This window comes from Myotis daubentonii, chromosome 3, assembly GCF_963259705.1.
Source record: "Myotis daubentonii chromosome 3, mMyoDau2.1, whole genome shotgun sequence".
Lineage (NCBI taxonomy): Eukaryota > Metazoa > Chordata > Mammalia > Chiroptera > Vespertilionidae > Myotis > Myotis daubentonii.
Genome location: NC_081842.1, coordinates 42,430,647 through 42,451,845, shown reverse-complemented (window position 1 = coordinate 42,451,845; position 21,199 = coordinate 42,430,647). Strand labels below are relative to the sequence as shown.

The following is a 21,199-nucleotide window of genomic DNA, read 5'->3' as shown; positions in this document are numbered from 1 at the left end:
ATGGCCATCGGGGCAGCTTCACATTCCCCTGGGAAACACTGGTCCATTCCCTGCAAATCACTGGGGGAAAGGACCAGACAAAAGGGAAGGTGGGTGCATGCATAGTAAAGGTGGGTGACGTAGGGAAGGAGCCTATCAGTCTAACCTGGAACAGAGGTCATTGGCTGTAGGGAAGCACGGGACTTGGTTGGAAAGTCTGTATAAGGAGGATTCTCTGAAAGGTTGGGGGCCTCTGGGGGGACCTTGCTGAAGGTGGCAGCTCCTACCTTGACTTTTCCAAATAAGTCCAAGCCCCCGGGTGTTTTACTGGAATCTCTATGTTTAGTCTTCAAACCTGACCTGGTTGAAGCACGTGCTTTCTTAAGGATTCGTACCCCGCTGATTGTATCTAGGGGTTAATTTTAATTCAAGCTGCTGTTACAATAAAAGCCTAAGGAGGCAGGCAATCCAGGCTGCTTTGCTCCTAAAGTGAAACAGCCCCTTAGACTTCTCTTTCACAGAAACGTGTGTCAGAGTAATCTATTCATCCTGTTGCTCAGGGTCTGCTGGTCAGCCCTAGCAATTGGCCAGAGTAGGTGGCAAGCAACCAAAATCTTAGAAGGTTAAAATCCCCAGACAAAGGAATTATCTCGCCCTTGTTCCTCTGGTTTTGCTCCTGTTTCCTGCATCCTCCCATGTTCCTAGAAGCCCCACACAATGGACGGATGCAGACCCCACACACAATGGGCTGATGGACTACAGCTAGGAACAAACTAAGCTAGCCTGATGCTAGACTGCACTGTGCTCCAACATGGAATGGAAACTCCGGGCAACAGCTTTAATCCTAGCTCTGCTGAAAGCAAAACAGGGCTTCTTCCTTGGCAGGATGGAGGGAAATGGGACCTCGGAAACTCAGGGATTTAATTCCACAGAAATAAAGCTTTCTACAATACCTTACTCTTCTGTGCCAGTCTTAGAAAATTCCTTTTCTCGTGACATCACAAGAAGCCCACTTCTTCTCACAACTGGTGGGGACATGGAGGGCTCCCCACTGATAACACAATCACTAATGACCCTACCCTAGGGCTGACCAATCAGTAGCAACCATGACCCTGAAAGACACACCTGGAAAGCTGATGAATATTCTATTGAGATCCTCCCCTGAGGCCTTCCCTAAAATCCTCACCTTTAAAAACCCTCAACATGAAGGACCCATCTCTCTCTCTCTCTCTCTCTCTCTCTCTCTCTCTCTCTCTCTTTCTCTCTCTCTCTCTCTCTCGGATGTCCACATCTTTCCTGTCCCTTTCTTCCCTTATGGTGCGTACCTTTGCTCTCTTTCTCTTAAGCTATAAGGGCTCCTCTTTTTCCTCTGTAACTTATTTCCTGAGTCCACGCAGCCCTACTAGCTCACGTCTTCCTCTGGCTTTCCAAATAAACTTTCACTGGTATTTCAGTTCTTGGCTCTGAATTCTTTCCTGGCCAGACTCAAGGACTGAGGTCTAACTCTGCCAGAAACATCTGGTGCTGTTTCCCCATTAACAATATCAAGTCTTCTCATCTCTTCATGTTCTACCCAAGACACTGCTTCCAGTTGATAGACTTGATTGATTCCAGGGCTGGAAGTGGGCTAAGCGTGAGATAATATAGGCTTTAAGTGCCCACACTGAGAGAGGGCTTGAGGTGGGCTGGGTGGACAGGTAAGCAGGTGCTCAAGCCAGGGTTAATTTGTTTCCCAGGGAGCAGACTCCAAAAATAACACAGAAGAAAATGTTTCACCAAAAGTGACGCCATCTAGGCCTCAGTTTCAAGAATACCTTGGATACATGTGGATGATTATTTTTATTGAATGATAATAGAAGCAGAGTTGGACCACCCAAATAAAACTTTTTTCCCCCCACTTGAGCTGCATTTTCATAAGCAACAGGAAAAGGCCAAGAATAGCCTGAGGCCTTGGAGTCCATGTGTGCCTGGAGTCCGTGTGTGCCGGCTACAGAAAAGCCGCAGCCTCAGGAGGGTTCGCTGGAAAGGCCCCCTCCCCAAGCCTCTCTAGGGAATCAGAATCTGCATTTAAAACCCAGGTAACTTAAATATTCATTATCATTTGAGGAGCACTGCTCTGGGGGAATATTGATAAAAATGCTGGTGGGGGCACTTTGAAATCTAGTGCTAAAATGTGAGGGCTTTGTGGAAAGGAGGAATTTGGCATTTTCACATAATTTCTTAATTTCCCTCAGGGCATTTGTTGATGGTCTTTTATTCAGAATAGCCCAGGCACCAGAGCTGGTTGCACCTCTTCAATAGGAGAGGAGAATGTTGCTAAGGAAACTCTTTGCATAGAAATTTCCACTTCTGTATTGCTTGTCTTACACAAGAGTACAAAATGAAATGTCAGTAGAAATTATGAATCTTTAAATGTATCAACTTTTTCTGTAATGGGAAAAAAAAGGAGAAAAGGGACTTGGATAAGCATTAAAAAACAGAAATGCTTATACCTAGTAATGTTTCATCAGTTCTCAAAGCAGTTTTAAACAGGCATTTGCAGAGCCTGGGGCAAGAGTACAAATGGAGGCCCGCGTGCCACAGTTCAATAAAATCTATTCTAGCTTCTTACCTTGACAAACATACCCTCATAATGTTGTAGGTGGTGGGAAGGGCACCAGGTGTCTGACCGGTGGGTACTTGGGTTCTGGCTGGGAAAGAATTCAGAACCAAAGCCCAAACTGTAAGAACATTTATTTGGTAAATCACAGAGGTAGAAATAATTGCTAGAAGAAATGGGCTTAGGAAACAAGTTGTGGAGGTAACGGAAGGGCCCTTGGAGCTTGGGAGTGAGGAAGCTAATGGTAAAGGTGCCAGGGGTAGGGAGGGGAGTAGGAAGGGAAAGAAAAGCACCGGTGTGCTCCCAGGAGGGAGAGCACACTGGGTCCTCCATCCTAAGGGTCTTAAGGGTGGGCATTTTAGGGGAGCTCTCAGGGGAAGATCTCAATAGAATATTCAGCAGTTTTCCTGGTGAGTCCTTTCAGGGTTGTGGTCTCCACTGATTGGCCGGCACCATCATTATTCAGTGCAGCTGATCCTGAGGCTGGTTTTGTTGCTTTCTGGGCCTGGAGCTGACATACATCTTGAGGCATAGATGTTATCTCTAGGGAAGAAAGGTCAGGAGGTCCAAACTGCAGGACCAGTGATTTACTAAGGATTAAAACATCATCCTGGGGCTGAGGTCCTACCCTACAGTTGATTGTCCATTGCTAGGCACCTGGGGCTTTCTGCCCTAATGGCCTTCTGTACCTGGCCCATCAACTGTGCTCTACTTGTGTCTGTCCAATTGCCTACAACAATAAGAACAAAATTAAAATATGTTTAAAGATATGGTTTATATGTGACTAAAAATCATAAAAGCAAAGATGACTAAATTGAATTATTGTGTGTCTGAGTGTCATGTTGATTAGCTAGTGAAATTTGGATTAGCAATAATGATATGCATCATCTGTCATTAATTAATCCATAACGTATTTTTTTTTTGCCTTCATCTCAGCAAAAGCACTGTATTGTTAACATTGAGATTTTCACATAACTTGAGCTCTATTGAGAGCAGTGATCGGAAGTAAATGTGATCTAAGTAAAATGTAGTTGTGTTCAAGGAGTTAAAAATTCGAATGTTTGCATAACGAATTGAAAGGGAAAAAAGAGAATGTTGATGCTTGGAAGTACTGGGCATGATCTTTCATTATATAAGGATCTAAACACGAATGCCACATGAGAGGATGAATTCAACAAATTAATTCCTTTGTCTTTTCTCTTACCTAAGCACTCCCACTGCTCAAATCCTCACCGCTCACATCCTCCCAGCATTCTGAAGCAGTGTCTGTCCCTGATATCAGCCATGGCACGGCTCGAAAACCTTCGTAGCGTTTGGATACAGTCACCTTTTCTTTTGACGATATAGACCAAGAGATGTGAAGCATTTCCCTGAGGAACCAGTGCTGTTAAGACAGTAGATGTTTAGAGCTACGGTGTGCCGTGCCAGCACTGAGGTCTGGATTATGAGTGGCAGAGGCACCCATGTGGTCTTTAACTCATCTCTTTATGGGAGGGAGGGTTGTGCTATGTGGAGCTCTCAAAAATGTGGGGCCTGGAGCAGGGGTCACAAGGAAACTTCCTGGGTTGATGGAAATGTTCCATATCTTGATCTGTGTGATGGTTACATCCGTGTAAATATTTGTTAAAATTTATCAAACTATACACTTAAGATCTGTGCATTGTACTGCATGTAAATTATACTTCAATAAAGTCCTGTTAACATTAAAAAATAAAGGCTATCAGAGTATGCTTTTGTCTAGGTGAACTAGAAGGGTGCCGGGGTCCAACCCCAGCGGGTCCAGGGGTCCCCAAAGGTGTGGACGGAGTCGGCGAAGAAGGAAGGACACGGAGACAGCGTTCAGTTGACCAGCAGCCTAGCCAGGATCTCCAGCCAGGGTCTCCAGCCAAGTTCTGGTCTGGATCTCCAGAGAGGTTCTGCTTCAGATCTCCAGCCAGGTTCAGTCACCAGGTTCTAGTCAGGTTCTCTTGCCATGTTCTATAGTCAGGTTCAGTCCAGGGTCCATTGCCATGTTCTCTCCAGCGAAGTTCTTCTGTCTCCAGGCTCCGTGTAGGTTCTGTCTTCTGAATTCTGTCTCATGAGTTCTGTGTTCTAAGTTCTGTCTCCTGAGTTCTGTGTCTTGCTGTCTTGTTGCATCTGTATTTATACCAGTTGATTCAATCCTATCAATCTCTATTACAAAGGTTAGGGCGTTTCTTATCTCCATTCCAGGGAGTAAAGATTATGTAGCTTAAGCATGATTGTTCGTAGTTAAAGTGATTAATTACCCGCCTGGCACTTAGTTGAGGGGTTTTATTCCCTCCCTAACTTCAGGGGAAAATCCCTACCTGGGGATTCAACCTTTCTCGGAGAGGTGACCTTGGTTAAAACACAGCGCCAAGAAGGTGAGCAAACATATTAAGAACCGTATGCCATATATGCCAGGTCCCTTGAAACAGCAAGGATGGACCGGCTCCCGGCAGAAGGGGTAACCACTGTATGATTCCATCACTCTAACACTATTTCATGTATTGTTTTTTCATATGCCTGCATGCATGTACATAAACACACCACATGCTTTTTTCTTTTTTAAATGTAGCTGCAATCCCACCACACGTATGATTTTTATATCCTTGATATTATACTTTAAATCTTTCTCTGTAGACATAGTGCTCATAATTATTCAGTGATCCTTGACTAATGATGGTTTGACCTGATGATTTCTTTACTTTAAGATAGTCATGCCCTAACCGGTTTGGCTCAGTGGATAGAGCGTCAGCCTGTGGACTCAAGGGTCCCAGGTTCGAATCCAGTCAAGGGCATGTACCTTGGTTGCGGGCACATCCCTAGTAGGGTGTGTGCAGGAGGCAGCTGATCGATGTTTTTCTCTCATCAGTGTTTCTAACTCTCTATCCTTCTCCCTTCCTCTCTGTAAAAAAAAAAAAAAATCAATAAAATATATATTTTAAGATAGTCATTTTCTGAAGACAGCATTATCCGGATACCAAAACTAGATAAAGACATTACAAAAAAATAAAATTACAGGGCAATATACTTGATGAACGTAGATGCAAAAATTCTCAACAACATATTAGCAAACTGGATTCAACAATACATTAAAAAGTTTAGACACCATGACCAAGATGATTCATCCCAGGGATGCAAAGATGGTTCAACATTCATAAATCAATCAATGCAATATATCACATTAACAAAATAAAGGATAAAAATTATATGATCATCATCAAAACCAATAGATGCAGAAAAGCATTCAACAAAATTCAATATCCCTTTATGATAAAAACTGTCAACAAAATGGGTATAGAAGGAACATATCTTAACATAGTAAAGGCCGTATATGACAAAGGCCATATATGATATAAAGGCCATATATCATACTCAATGGTGAAAAGCTGAAAGCCTTTCCTCCAAGCTTAGGAATAAGATAAAGATGCTCACTATTACCACTTCTATTCAATATAGTACTGGAAGCCCTAGCCACAGTTATCAGATAAGACAAAGAAATAAAAAGCATCCAAACTGGGAAGGAAGAAGCAAAGCTCTCATTATTTGCAGATGACATGATACCAACTATAGAAAACCCTAAAGACACCACCAAAAAACTATTAGAACTAACAAATGACTTCAGTAATGTTGCAGGATACAGAATCAATATAAAGAAATCTGTTGTTTCATATACCAATGACAGACGATCAGAAAATGAAATCAAGAAAACAATCCCATTTCAATCGTATCAAAAAGTATAAAATACCTATGAATAAATTTAATCAAAGATGTGAAAGACCTCTAGTCTGAAAACTATAAAACATTGAAGATATACATAAATGAAAGGATATATCTTGCTCATGGATTAAAAGGAATAATATTGTGGAGAACCAAGATGGCGGCATAGGTTAACGCCGGAGTTTGCTGCTTTGAACAACTACTTCAAAAGTGAAACTAAAACACGGAACGGACATCACCCAGAACCACAGGAACGCTGGCTGAGTGGAAGTCCTACAACTAGGAGGAAAGAGAAACGCACACGGACACTCAGAGGAGGCCCAGTGCTGAAGTCAAATTCTGAGGTGCGGAGTGCGCGGAGCGGGCTGGCGGCGGAGGGCGCGGTTGGCGTTTTCAATCGGGAGGGAGTCGCAGACTCTGAGCTCCAGATCCGGGCGAGTCTTTAGGGACCCAGACTCAAACGGGAGAAGCGGGACTGTCTGGCTTCGGTCAGAGTGAGTGCAGCTTTCTCTCCCAGCTTTGCAGGGGGTGCTGGGACTCAGAGAGGCAGAGCCCCTGGGGACAGGACTGAGAGCCGCCATAACTGCTCTCTCCGGCCCACCCTGTTGATCCTGTGCGACCCGCCCCGCCCAAGCCCTGCACAGAGGCATTTGCCGGATAGCCTCAGGCAAAGGCTAGATTAGCACCTCCCTAGAGGACAGAAGTTCTCTCACTGCTGACACAGCTGATTCTCATAGCCACTTGGCCTGGAGGTCAAACCTTCCCTGGAATTAGCTACAACAATCAAGATTTATCTATAAGACTGCGAACAAAGACCACTAGGGGGTGCACCAAGGAAGCATAATAAAATGCGGAGACAAAGAAACAGGACAAAATTGTCAATGGAAGAAATAGAGTTCAGAACCACACTTTTAAGGTCTCTCAAGAACTGTTTAGAAGCTGCCGATAAACTTAATGAGATCTACACGAAAACTAATAAGACCCTCGATCTTATATTGGGGAACCAACTAGAAATTAAGCACACACGGACTGAAATAACGAATATTATACAGACGCCCGACAGCAGACCAGAGGAGCGCAAGAATCAAGTCAATGATTTGAAATGCGAGGAAGCAAAAAACATCCAACCGGAAAAGCAAAATGAAAAAAGAATCCAAAAATGCGAGGATAGTGTAAGGAGCCTCTGGGACAGCTTCAAGCGTACCAACATCAGAATTATAGGGGTGCCAGAAGATGAGAGAGAGCAAGATATTGAAAACCTATTTGAAGAAATAATGACAGAAAACTTCCCCCACCTGGTGAAAGAAATGGACTTACAGGTCCAAGAAGCGCGGAGAACCCCAAACAAAAGGAATCCAAAGAGGACCACACCAAGACACATCATAATTAAAATGCCAAGAGCAAAAGATAAAGAGAGAATCTTAAAAACAGCAAGAGAAAGAAACTCAGTTACCTACAAGGGAATACCCATACGACTGTCAGCTGATTTCTCAACAGAAACTTTGCAGGCCAGAAGGGAGTGGCAAGAAATATTCAAAGTGATGAATACCAAGAACCTACAACCAAGATTACTTTATCCAGCAAAGCTATCATTCAGAATTGAAGGTCAGATAAAGAGCTTCACAGATAAGGAAAAGCTAAAGGAGTTCATCACCACCAAACCAGGATTATATGAAATGCTGAAAGGTATCCTTTAAGAAGAGGAAGAGGAAGAAAAAGGTAAAGATACAAATTATGAACAACAAATATGCATCTATCAACAAGTGAATCTAAGAATCAAGTGAATAAATAATCTGATGAACAGAATGAACTGTTGATTATAACAGAATCAGGGACATAGAAAGGGAATGGACTGACTATTCTTGGGGGGGAAAGGGGTGTGGGAGATGTGGGAAGAGACTGGACAAAAATCGTGCACCTATGGATGAGGACAGTGGGTGGGGAGTGAGGGCGGAGGGTGGGGCGGGAACTGGGAGGAGGGGAGTTATGGGGGGGAAAAAAAAGGAACAAATGTAATAATCTGAACAATAAAGATTTAATTATAAAAAAAAAAAAAGGAATAATATTGTTAAAACTTCCTTACTACCTTAAGTAATGTGCAGATTTAATACAATCCCTATTAAAATACCAATGGCATTCTTCTCAGAATTAAAACAACTGAATATTAAAATTTATTTGAAATCACAAAAGACCCCAAGTAGACAAAGACATTTTGAGAAAACAAAGTGGAAGATATCATGATCCCAGATGTCAAACTCTACTACAAAGCTACAATAATCAAAACACTATGACACTGGCATAAAAACAGATATATCAATCAATGGAATAGAATAGAGAGCCCAGAAATAAACTCTTGCTTATACGGTCAAGTAATACATGACAAAGGAGCAAGGGTATACAAAGGGGTAAAGTCAGTCTCTTTAATAAGTAGTGTTGACAAAACTGGACAGATACATGCAAAAAATAAAAATTGACCACTTTCTTGCACCATATACAAAAATAAACTCAAAATAGATTAATGACTTAGATGTTAGACCTGAAACCATAAAACTCCTAGAGGAAAAAATATATAGTAAACTCTTTCACATTGCTCTTAGCAATATCTACACTAATAAAAAAAAACATGCAAATTGGTGTCACTCTGCTATGCCCACCAGCCAATCAGAGCAACTATGAAAATTAACCCAACAAAGATGGTGGTTAATTTGCATACGCAGGCACAGAGCGAAGACTGAAGGCTCTGCCAGAGTGAAGACTGAAGACTGAAGAGTCTTCACTGGAGTCCACCATGGAAATGTAGAGGATGATCTCGTATCCCTCCGACCAAAGGGCCCAACCACCTTCCTTCGGGAGTGAAGATTGAAGACTGAAGAGGCTTGGCTTCTCCGCTGCTGCCGGACCAAAGGCCTGGGTCCCGGGTGCCGGAGGAAAACCGGTGCCAGCAGCCAGGGGAAGGAAGGCGTATTGCGAGAATCTTCGTGCAAGGGCTTCTAGTGTATATACACACACACACACACACACACACACACACACACACACATATATATATGTGTGTGTGTGTGTGTGTGTGTGTGTATCCTCAAGGAAGGGGAACAAAGGAAAAATAAACAAATAGGACAATATCAAACTAAAAAGCTTTTACACAGCAAATGAAACTATCAACAAAATGAAAAGACAACCTATTGAATGAGAGAAGATATTCGTGAATGATACATCCAATAAGAGGTTAATATCCAAACATATAAAATGCTTATATAAGTTTACACCAAAAAAACCCCCAATCCAATAAAAATATGGCCAGAGGACCTGAATAGACATTTCTTCAAAGAGGGCGTACAGATGACCAACAGACATATGTAAAGATGCTCAATATCACTAACATCAGGGAAATGCACATCAGAAACACAATGAGATAACATCTCACACTTGTCAGAATTGTTATCATCAATAAATCAACAAATAATTAGGGCTGGAAAGGATGTGTAGAAAAGGGGACACTCATGCATTGTTGGTGGAAATGTAAATTAGTGCAGACACTATGGGAAACAGATGGAGATGCCTCAAAAAATTATGTGGCAGCTCTATCATGCCACATGATCCAGTAATTCCACTTCTGGATATTTATCCAAAGAAAACAGAAACACTAATTTGAAAAAATACGAACTCCTATGTTTATTGCAGCATTACTAGTAATAGCCAAGGTATGGAAACAACCTAGATGTCCACCAATAGATGAATGGATAAAGAAGATATGATATATATACAATGGACTATTACTTAGCAACTAGTGGCCCGGTGCATGAATTCATGAACATTGAAAGGAAATTAATTTGAAGAAATATTTTAATATCGCTATTTGCCCTTTCTCTATAATGGAGGTGTCAATGAAATTCACAATTGCCAATGACAGATCGAAACACATGCGTGTGATTGGCGCCAGCGAGAGCTTTATATGTATCGTGCATGCACAAGTCAATTTAGCCATATATATTAAATTTGCTTAATTAGACCTGCTTTCTTATTTAGCTAAACTTTTTCCAGCCCAGTGAAGCACCCCAACTTGTCTTTCAGGTAATTGTCAGCAACACAGCAATAAATATCAACACGAAGCAGATTATTATTGTAGATCACGCAGGGAGAACAAAGGGTAAAATATTTAACTGTAGCAGTGTTTGACTATATTCTGTGCAGTGAGAAAACCTGAAGTCATTTTCAAGGTCCACCATTTCTTCTTTCCAGTTGGGTCAAGTTTCTAAGCTTTTTAAATCTCTATTTTCTGGCTAATGAAAAAAAAAGAGGATTCCACCAAGTCTCATATCTACCTACTCCAGGAACTTCTGTGAGGATCAAATGAGATGAGGCACAGGAAAACGCTGAACAGGCATTTGGTTAAAGTGTAAAATGTTTCAACTTGTGTTCTTGAGCTGAAGAAACTGCAAGGAGGCTAGTCGCTAGGGAGAGGAAGCTGGGCGTTGCTATGTGACATCATTACCTGGAGCCCAGAGTGACCGTTTCCAGGCTGGGCTGGGCTGTGGGCCACATTTTACACCATGGGGTCTTGGCAGCATTGGCTGCGATTTGGTGGGGTGTCGCTCTGGGGTGGTGGCGGGGCCTGTGTCCCACTTGGGGGAAGCTGAGTGTTGGTTTGTTGGCACCAGGTCCGTGGTGCCAGCCAGTGCACATCATGGCAGCTCCTGCATTGAGCGTCTGCTCCCTGGTGGTTAGTGCCCATCATAGCGACCAGTCGGATGGTCAGACACTTAGCATATTAGCCTTTCATATATATAGATAAAAAAGAATAAAACCTTGCTATTCATGACAGCATGGATAGACCTAGAGCAGTGGTTCTCAACCTTCTGGCCCTTTAAATAGAGTTCCGCATGTTGTGACACAACCATAAAATTATTTCGTTGCTACTTCATAACTGTAATGTTGCTACTGTTATGAATCATGATGTAAATATCTGATATGCAGGATGGTCTTAGGCGACCCCTGTGAAAGGGTCGTTCAACCGCCAAAGGGGTCGCGACCCACAGGTTGAGAACTGCTGACCTAGAGGGTATTATGTGAAGTGAACTAAGTCAGACAGAGAAAGATAAATATGTATGAACTCACTTATACGTGGAATCTAAAATAAAACCCCAAATAAATAAACCAAACAAAACAGAAACAGAGTCACAGACATAGAAAACAAGTTGATAGTTACCAAAGGGGAAGGGACAGAAAAAAATGAGATGGGCATGTACAGGATAGGGGATATAGTCAATAATATTGCAATAATCTTTCAAACAATCATAGATGGTTCCTAGATTTAGCATAGTGATCACTTTGTTAGGTATATTAATCCTATATAATAAAAGGCTAATATGCAAATTGTCTGCTCTGGAGTTTGACCAGGAGACTGGGAGTTCGATCACTTGCTATGATGTGCGCTGACCACCAGGGGGTGGCACAGAACATGGTGAGCGACCAATGGCAGTGGAGGGATGCTGAGGGAGCGAGAAAAGGAGGAGGTGGGGAGGCTGGGAGGCGGGGAACCTGTTGGGCCCTGATCGCCAGCCAGGCCCAGGGACCCTACCCGTGCATGAATTTTGTGCACCAGCCTTCTAGTGTTGAATAACTATCTTGTATACCTGAAACTAATATAATAATGTATGTTAACTATATTTCAATGAAAATAAAATAATTAAAAAACAAAATGGGGCAAGGGATGGTTGGCTTACTTGGTTCTGTTGTCCCCTTCACATCTTTCTTCTTTAAAGTGTTTAATATAAAGCACACCTTAAATATTGAGGTGTAACAATAATAAATTGCATCTATGATCTTAGTTTTCTCTGGAATAATTGCCTCTTAAATATGTTCCCTCATGTATGAAAAAATAATCTATCTCTATTTTTGAGTAGACCTACTGGGCGACTGTTTTCTGTAGCTAAATACTCTTTAGCTACATAAGCCCTGTGTGTGCTTAAATTCTTTATGTGGTTGTAATACTTTAATTGTGTTTGAAACACATGAGAGAATTGTATAATGAACCCCCATGGACCCATCATCCCGCTTCAGTGATTATCCATATTTTGTCAATCTGCTTTCTTCTCTCCTGCTCCCTGCAAATTTTTGGCAGAGAGGAATGCTGGAGTACTTTTATGCAGGTCTCAGACTTCATATACTTTCTCTGTTAAATACTTTACTTTGTGTATCTAACAGAGAAGGCCCTTCCTTTGTTTAAAATATAACAGCAATGCCATTATTGCGCCCACAGAATTAATAGTAATGTAGGAGTTCCTTGAATTTTTGGTGAATTCAGAGTAGAAAGAGTATTGGGCTGAAGGAACTCTGGCCTGAGTTTACCCCCTTTCCTTCAGGAAAAAAAAAAAAAAGATGTAGAATTCATTGAGGAAGGGTCTTTGGATTTAAACTGGCACTTGTCCAATCCCTTATATGACTTCCAGAAAGCAAGTATGGGAAAGACGTGCCCAGAGCAATGCTGAATACCTACTGTGTACACCTCCATATGCATCATCTCCTTCAACCTTCACACCAAAGCTGAGAAGTAGAAACCACGGCTCTAGGAGGAGCTTCCCAGATATAACCTCTGATTAGTCAAAATTAGAATATCACAGCATTAACCAGACTGCAGATGAATTAATAGGAGATTCCTATTTAGTGTTAGTGCACAGGCTACTTGGTTTGTGCCTTAATCTAACCAAATGTTTAACTGTTGTAGAAATAATAACCAGTTCATTCTTTGAGATTCCCTGGGAAACAGTTAAATGAGGATAATAATATCTCAGGCAGAGAGAGCATGAAAATGGCTTTCGCTTCCCAGCCCAGGCTAAGGGATTTCGCTTAGTCTTCCCTTCTCTCTACTCCCCCTTTCCCTAATAGATAGAATGCAAATTATAGGGCTAGAGGACATTTGTAGGTTTGAATTTTTGTCTTGGAAACTTATAACCTTTTATTCAGTAAGGATCATCTTTAAATAGCAAAATAAAGAAGTGCCTCCTTAAACATGCTTGGCCATGGGAAGAGGCCCCTTGAAGTATTCCAGAAAGAAAGAAAAAATGGAGGCAAATATGAGGGAGGCAAAGAGGAAGGAAGGAAAGGAGGGAGAGAGAGAGGGAGGGAAGAAAGATCAAAGAACCTTCATAAATCTAGACTGATTTTATGACCCAGCTTGAGATGAACTCTTGTAACTTAAGTTGTGTTCAAAATATCCTTCTGGCCCTAACTGGTTTGGCTTAGCGCAGTGATGACGAACCTTTTGAGCTCGGCGTGTCAGCATTTTGAAAAACCCTAACTTAACTCTGGTGCCGTGTCACATATAGAAATTTTTTGGTATTTGCAACCATAGTAAAACAAAGACTTATATTTTTGATATTTATTTTATATATTTAAATGCCATTTAACAAAGAAAAATCAACCAAAAAAATGAGTTCACGTGTCACCTCTGACACACGTGTCATAGGTTCGCCATCACTGGCTTAGTGGATAGAGTGTCGGCCTGTGGACTGAAGGGTCCCAGGTTTGATTCTGGTCAAGGGCATGTACCTTGGTTGTGAGCTCGATCCCCAGTAGGGGTCATGTAGGAGGCGGCTGATTGATGTTTCCAACTCTCCCTCTCCCTTCCACTCCGTATAATTAATAAAATATATTTTTAAAAAATATCCTTCTGCAGACCCAAAGGAGTAAGCAGACACCTAAGTACCTCCCTTAGTAATGAATGAGACCATCCTAGCAGGTTAACTGGGAAGCTACTGAAGCTTAAACTGCAGGGCCCAATCCTTACACTGATCCCTCCCAAAACCCTGGGAAAAGCTCTAGAAAGGGCGTCCTGTGCTCAGTGTATCAGCTTCAAACCACTCAAAACCCAGACCCATGCATGCATCTCAGGAATAGAGTTTTCAGGAGAATCATGTGTTCATAACCAACTCTTGATTCTTGATAAGTCCCACATTTCCCTAGTAGTAGAGCTTTTTTCCTTTTAATTTCTCTCTGTAATTTGCAAGGATTTAACCTAATTTGTATTTCATTTGTGCAGATGAAATTATGCAGCAGGAAATCAGGCCCTTGTTGGCAGTGGATATAATTGAACAACTTCACAGACAATTTGCCATTCTTTCAGGTAAGGGGCTAATTCATGTGTATTTCTAGGTTTTATTGGGGGTTCTGCTCAGAGGGCCCAGACTCTTGAATCTTGGTGAACATTATACTCGAGTCTCAGTCATTCCTTAAGCCTCACCCAGGATAGAATGAACGGGGGAACATCCAGCTGCATTGGGGGTGGCGGTGGGGAGGGAATCTCATGGATGTCATTCCATTAGCTGTTGGATGCAATTTGATGTTTCTCAAGGGAGTACATTTCTTCGAGGTTGTAAAAGAACAGAGCTGAAAAGATTTTGAGGAAGAAAAGAAATAATTATTGACATCAGCTGCCACCATGATGCTCTTCAAATAAGATCCAACCTTAAGAGAGTCTTGGTTTTAAGGGTTCATGAATATTGTGAGTTTGTTCTTTGAGAGATTTGTCTTGTATCCTTAGCTCTTAGGACCTAATTTTAATATGTTGTTGTTTTTTTATTTTATTTTATTTTATTTTACTTATTTTTTATTGCTTAAAGTATTACAAAGGGTATTACATATGTGTCCATTCCCCCCCCCACACCCCACCCTAGACAGTCCCCTAGCCTCCCCTATCCCCCAGTGTCCTATGTCCATTGGTTATGCTTATATGCATGCATACAAGTCCTTTAGTTGATCTCTTACCCCCTACCTCCTGCCCCTCAACCCTCCCCGGCCTTCCCGCTGCAGTTTGACAATCTGTTTGAGGCAGCTCTGCCTCTGTATCTATTATTGTTCAAAAGTTTATAATGGTCTCTATTATCCACGAATGAGTGAGATCATGTGGTATTTTTCCTTCATTGACTGGTTTATTTCATTTAGCATAATGCTCTCCAGTTCCATCCATGCTGTTGCAAATGGTAAGAGTTCCTTCCTTTTTAGAGCAGCATAGTATTCCATCGTGTAGATGTACCACAGTTTTCTAATCCATTCATCTACTGATGGGCACTTAGGCTGTTTCCAGATCTTAGCTATGGTGAATTGTGCTGCTATGAACATAGGGCTGCATATATCCTTTCTGATTGGTGTTTCTGGTTTCTTGGGATATATTCCTAGAAGTGGGATCACAGGGTCAAATGGGAGTTCCATTTTCAGTTTTTTGAGGAAACTCCATACTGTCTTCCATAGTGGCTGCACCAGTCTGCATTCCCACCAGCAGTGCACAAGTGTACCTTTTTCTCCACATCCTCTCCAGCACTTGTCGTTTGTTGATTTGTTGATGATAGCCAGTCTGACAGGTGTAAGATGGTACCTCATTGCTGTTTTGATTTGCATCTCTCGGATGATTAGTGACTTTGAGCATGTTTTCATATGTCTCTTGGCTTTCTGAATGTCCTCTTTTGAAAGGTGTCTATTTAGGTCCTTTGCCCATTTTTTGATTGGATTGTTTATCTTCCTTTTGTTAAGTTGTATGAGTTCCCTATAAATTTTGGAGATTAGGCCCTTATCAGATATGACATTGGCAAATATGTTTTCCCACACAGTGGGTTTTCTCATTGTTTTGTTGATGGTTTCTTTTGCTGTGCAGAAGCTTTTTATTTTGATGTAGTCCCATTTGTTCATTTTTTCTTTAGTTTCAAGTGCCCTAGGAGCTGTATCAGTGAAGAAATTGCTTCGGCATATGTCTGAGATTTTGTGGCCTTTGGATTCTTCTAGAATTTTTATGGTTTCCTGTTGTACATTTAAGTCCTTTATCCATTTTGAGTTTATTTTTGTGTATGGTGTAAGTTGGTGGTCTAGTTTCATTTTCTTGCATATATCTGTCCAATTTTCCCAACACCATTTATTGAAGAGACTATCTTGGCTCCATTGTATGTTCTTGCCTCCTTTGTCAAATATTAATTGAGCATATTGGTTCGGGCCGATTTCTGGGGTCTCTATTCTATTCCATTGATCTATATGCCTATTCTTGTGCCAGTACCAGGCAGTTTTGAGAACAGTGGCTTTGTAATACAACTTGATATCTGGTATTGAGGTCCCACCTACTTTGTTCTTTTTCAGGATTGCTGCATCTATTCGGGGTCTTTTTTTATTCCAGATGAAATTTTGGAGAGTTCATTCTAGATCTATGAAGTATGCCGTTGGTATTTTAATGGGAAGTGCGCTGAATTTATAGATTGCTTTGGGTAGTATGGACATTTTGATGATGTTGATTCTACCAATTCATGAACACGGTATGTTCTTCCATCTGTTTATGTCTTCCTCTATATCTTTTTTCAACGTCCTGTAGTTTTCTGAGTAGAGATCTTTTACCTCTTTAGTTAAGTTTATTCCTAGGTAGCTTAATTTTTTTGGTGCGATGGTAAACGGGGTTGTTTTTATAATCTCTCTTTCTGAAAGTTCACTATTGGTGTATAGAAATGCCTCAGATTTCTTGGGGTTAATTTTGTATTCTGCTACATTGCCAAATTCATGTATTAAGTCTAGTAGCTTTTTGATGGAGTCTCTAGGGTTTTGTATGTATAATATCATGTCGCCTGCAAATAAGGACAGTTTTACTTCCTCTTTTCCAATTTGGATGCCTTTTATTTCTTCTTCTTGCCTAATTGCAATGGCTAACACTTCCAGTACTATGTTGAACAGGAGTGGTGAGAGGGGGCATCCCTGTCTTGTTCCTGTTCTTAGGGGAAATGGTGTTAGTTTTTGTCCATTGAGTAGGATGCTGGCTGTGGGCCTGTCATATATGGCTTTTATTATGTTGAGGTATGATCCTTCTACTCCCACCTTACTGAGAGTTTTTATCAAAAATGGGTGTTGAATTTTGTCAAATGCTTTTTCTGCATCAATTGATATGACCATGTGGTTTTTTTCTTTCAATTTATTTATGTGATGTATCATGTTTATTGATTTGCGGATATTGTACCATCCTTGCATCCCTGGGATAAATCCTACTTGGTCATGGTGTATGATCTTTCTGATGTACTGCTGGATCCGATTTGCTAAGATTTTGTTGAGGATTTTGGCATCTATGTTCATGAGGGATATTGGCCTGTAATTGTCTTTCATTGTGTTGTCTTTACCTGGTTTTGGTATTAGGGTGATGCTGGCTTCATAGAATGAGCTTGGAAGTGTTCCTTCCTCTTGAATTTTTTGTAGTAGTCTGAGGAGGATAGGTTTTAGTTCTTCCTTGAATGTTTGGTAAAACTCCCATGTGAAGCCGTCTGGTCCTGGGCTTTTGTTTGATGGAAGCTTTTTGATGACTGCTTCAATTTCTTCCATAGTTATTGGCCTGTTGAGGTTTTTAGATTCTTCCTGATTGAGTATTGGAATGTTGTATTTTTCTAGGAATTTGTCCATTCCCTCCAGGTTGTCTAGTTTGTTGGAGTAGAGCTGTCCATAGTATTTTTTAACAATCATTTGTATTTCTGTGGGGTCTGTTGTTATTTCGCCTCTATCGTTTCTGATTTTGTTCATTTGGGTCCTCTCTCTTTGCTTCTTGGTGAGTCTGGCTAGAGGTTTGTCAATCTTGTTTATCCTTTCAAAGAACCAGCTCTTGGTTTCATTGATTTTCTGTATTGTTTTTTTGGTCTCTATGTCATTTATTTCTGCTCTAATCTTTATTATCTCCTTCCTTCTGCTCACTCTGGGGTTTTCTTGTTGCTGTCTTTCTAATTCTTTGAGTTGTAGAGTTAGATGATTTACTACCATTTTTTCTTGTTTTTTGAGATAGGCCTGTAGAGCTATAAACTTCCCTCTCAGGACTGCTTTCATTGTGTCCCATAGGTTTTGGATTGTTGTGTTTTCGTTGTCATTAGTTTCCAGGATGTTTCTAATTTCTTCTTTGATCTTATTGGTAACCCAATCAATATTTAATAGCATGCTATTCAGCTTCCAGGTGTTTGAGTATTTTGGGTCGTTTTTATTGTAGTTTATTTCTAATATTATGCCATCGTGGTCTGCGAAGACGCTTTTTATGATTTCAATCTTCTTCAATTTGGGGATACTTTGCTTGTGTCCCAATATATGGTCTATTTTTGAATATGTCTTATGAGCATTTGAGTAGAATGTATATTCCCTGGCTTTGGGGTGAAGTGTTCTGAAGATGTCTATTAAGTCCATCTGATCTAGTGAGTCATTTAGGATTGCTGTATCTTTGCTGATTGTTTGTCTAGCGGACTTATCCAGTGATGTCAGTGGTGTATTTAAGTCCCCTACTATGATTGTATTGTTGTTGATCTCTCCTTTGATATCTTCCAGGATTTTTTTTTATGAATTTGGGTGCTCCTGCATTGGGTGCATATATGTTTACCAGAGTTATATCTTCTTGTTGTATTGGTCCCTTCAGTATTATGAAGTGGCCTTCCTTATCTCTTGTTATGGCCTTCACTTTGAGGTCTATTTTGTCCAATATAAGTATTGCTACCCCAGCTTTCTTTTCCTTTCCATTTGCCTGAAAGATATTTTTCCATCCCTTCACTTTCAGTTGGTGTGAGTCCCTTCTAATGAGGTGGGTCTCTTGTAGACAGCAGATGTATGGGTCATGTTTTTTTATCCATTCAGCCACTCGATGTCTTTTGGTTGGAGCATTTAGTCCGTTTACATTTAAAGTTATTATTGAAAGGTACTTGTTTGTAGCCATTTCTTTTTTGTGTGTGGCTGTTTTCTTTCTGAGCTTTTTATTTCTTCTTTTTACACCAGTCCCTTTAGCATTTCTTGCATTGCTGGCTTGGTGGTGATAAACTCCCTTAGTCTTTTTTTGTCTGTGAAGCTTCTTATTTCCCCTTCAATTTTGAATGATAGCCTTGCTGGATAGAGTATTCTTGGATTCAGTGCTTTACTTTGCATCACTTTGTAAATTTCCGTCCATTCTTTTCTGGCCTGATGTGTTTCTGTTGAGAAGTCATTTGATAATCTAATGGGAGATCCCTTGTATGTAACTTTCCGTCTCTCTCTTGCAGCTTGTAAGATTCTCTCTTTGTCCTGAACATTTGCCATGGTAATTATGATGTGTCTTGGTGTGGGTCTTTTCGGGTTCACCTTGTTTGGGACTCTCTGGGCTTGTGTGACTTTTTTCTTCCCCACCTCAGGGAAGTTTTCTGATATTATTTCTTCAAGTAGGTTTTCTAATCCTTGTTCCTCTTTCTGTTGTTCTGGCACCCCTAGTATTCGTATGTTGTTTCGTTTCATGTTGTCCCAAAGCTCCCTTAGGCTCTCCTCCTGTCTTTTAATTTTTTTCTCCAATTGCAGTACATTTTGGGTGTGTTTTGCTTCCTTGTCTTCTAATTCACTAATTCGGTCCTCCGCTTCTCCTAGTCTACTGTTGATACTTTCAATGGTGTTTTTTATTGCAGCTATATCACTCTTCATTTCTTCTTGGGTCTTACTTAAGTTGTTGATTTTTTCATCTGTTTCTTCTAGCTTCTTGCATATGTTATTGATTTTTTCGTCCGTCCAGTTTATGAACTCTAGGACCCTTATTCTGAATTATTTTTCGGTCATGTTGTGTGCCTCTGTATCATTTAGCTGCTTTTCTGGCGAGTCCTCTTTTTCTTTCCTTTGGGGGTTTCTTTGTCTACCCATGTTTGATCTCACTGACATATCTAGACGTTGAGTCGTTCAGTGGCTGCTCCCTTGGTGGCAGTGACTCCTTGGGCTGTGGTTGCTCTTCGGGCGGTTGCGGTAGCAGCTGCTTCTCAGTTGGCAGCAGCTCCTCTGGTGGGTGCTGTTCACAGCTGTGGTAGCTCTTCTGGCTGGTAGGGGGGAGGTTTCACGTACAGCTGCTGTTCCTCAGACAGAGGGTGTGGTGCTCAGGAGGCTGCTGTTGTTTGGATCTGCTGCGTTGATTTAAAGGCACAGAATACCTGTTTTTTTATTAAGCATTTGATTAGGAATAGAGAGAGGCTAGTATTGATAAAAGGCTAGAAATTTTCTGAGCCTGGGCACAGCCCTGAAAAGTTGTCATTACTAGATTATTATTCTTTCTTATTCACTTAGCGAAGGGTGATATGACATTAATTACTGAAACTGGAAGTACATACCAAACCCTAAAATATAGTTAGGCCAAACTTGGAAGCATGGGGTAGTGAGATTAGATGTTCTTAACACATATCCCAGAGGAATAAGGTAACAAGTCACTATCCTTATCTTTGAAAAAAAAATTTTTTTTTATTGATTTCAGAGAGGAAGGGAGAGGGAGAGAGAGATGGAAACATCAATGATGAGAGAGAATCATTGATTGGCTGCCTCCTGCATGCCCCCCACTGGGGATGGAGCCTGCAGCCTGAGCATGTGCCCTGACTGGGAATCAAACTGTGACCTTCTGGTTCATAGGTTGACACTCAACCACTGAGCCACACCAGTCGGGCACTACCCTTATCTTTTATAGCTCATCTGAAAAAAGCAACAAAGCCATCTTAGTTACATTGTAGAGAGAATATGTAGTTAGTGTGGATTTTACTCTATAACATGGGATGTAAAAAAAAGTCACATTTCTTTCTTTTCCTAAATTATATTTAATCTGCTCTAAACTCCTTATTCTACTGAGTTTAAGGGAAATTTAAACTTTGTTTTTCAGGTCTGTCTCCCACCCCAGAGTAGTATCCTAGGTGGGGACCTCCCATACGTTCCAGAATACCTGGTGAATTCTCTGGTCTGTCCTCTGCATTGGTCACTGCTCACATGGTCACTGGAAGCTCCATAAGTGCAGGGTGCTCATGTTTCTTATTTCTGCCTGCATTGCCAGTGCTTAGAACGGAGGCTGAAACATATCAAAATTATCCAGGTCCTCCTGGTCTGTCCTGTGAAGCAGGACTGTCTGATTGTCGAATCACCACTCTAGGC

General features: G+C 41.1%; 1 protein-coding gene across 7 annotated transcripts in view; it reads left to right on the top strand.

Annotated features, from left to right (window-relative positions):
• MCF2L2 (MCF.2 cell line derived transforming sequence-like 2) overlaps positions 1–21,199 on the top strand; it is a 232,262-nt gene that overhangs the window by 25,415 nt on the left and 185,648 nt on the right. For all 7 annotated transcript variants that reach the window (XM_059687142.1, XM_059687140.1, XM_059687141.1 and 4 more), the window contains exon 2: positions 14,340–14,423. In XM_059687142.1, coding sequence (XP_059543125.1) covers positions 14,340–14,423 — 84 coding nt within the window. The remainder of the gene's footprint in view (positions 1–14,339; positions 14,424–21,199) is intronic.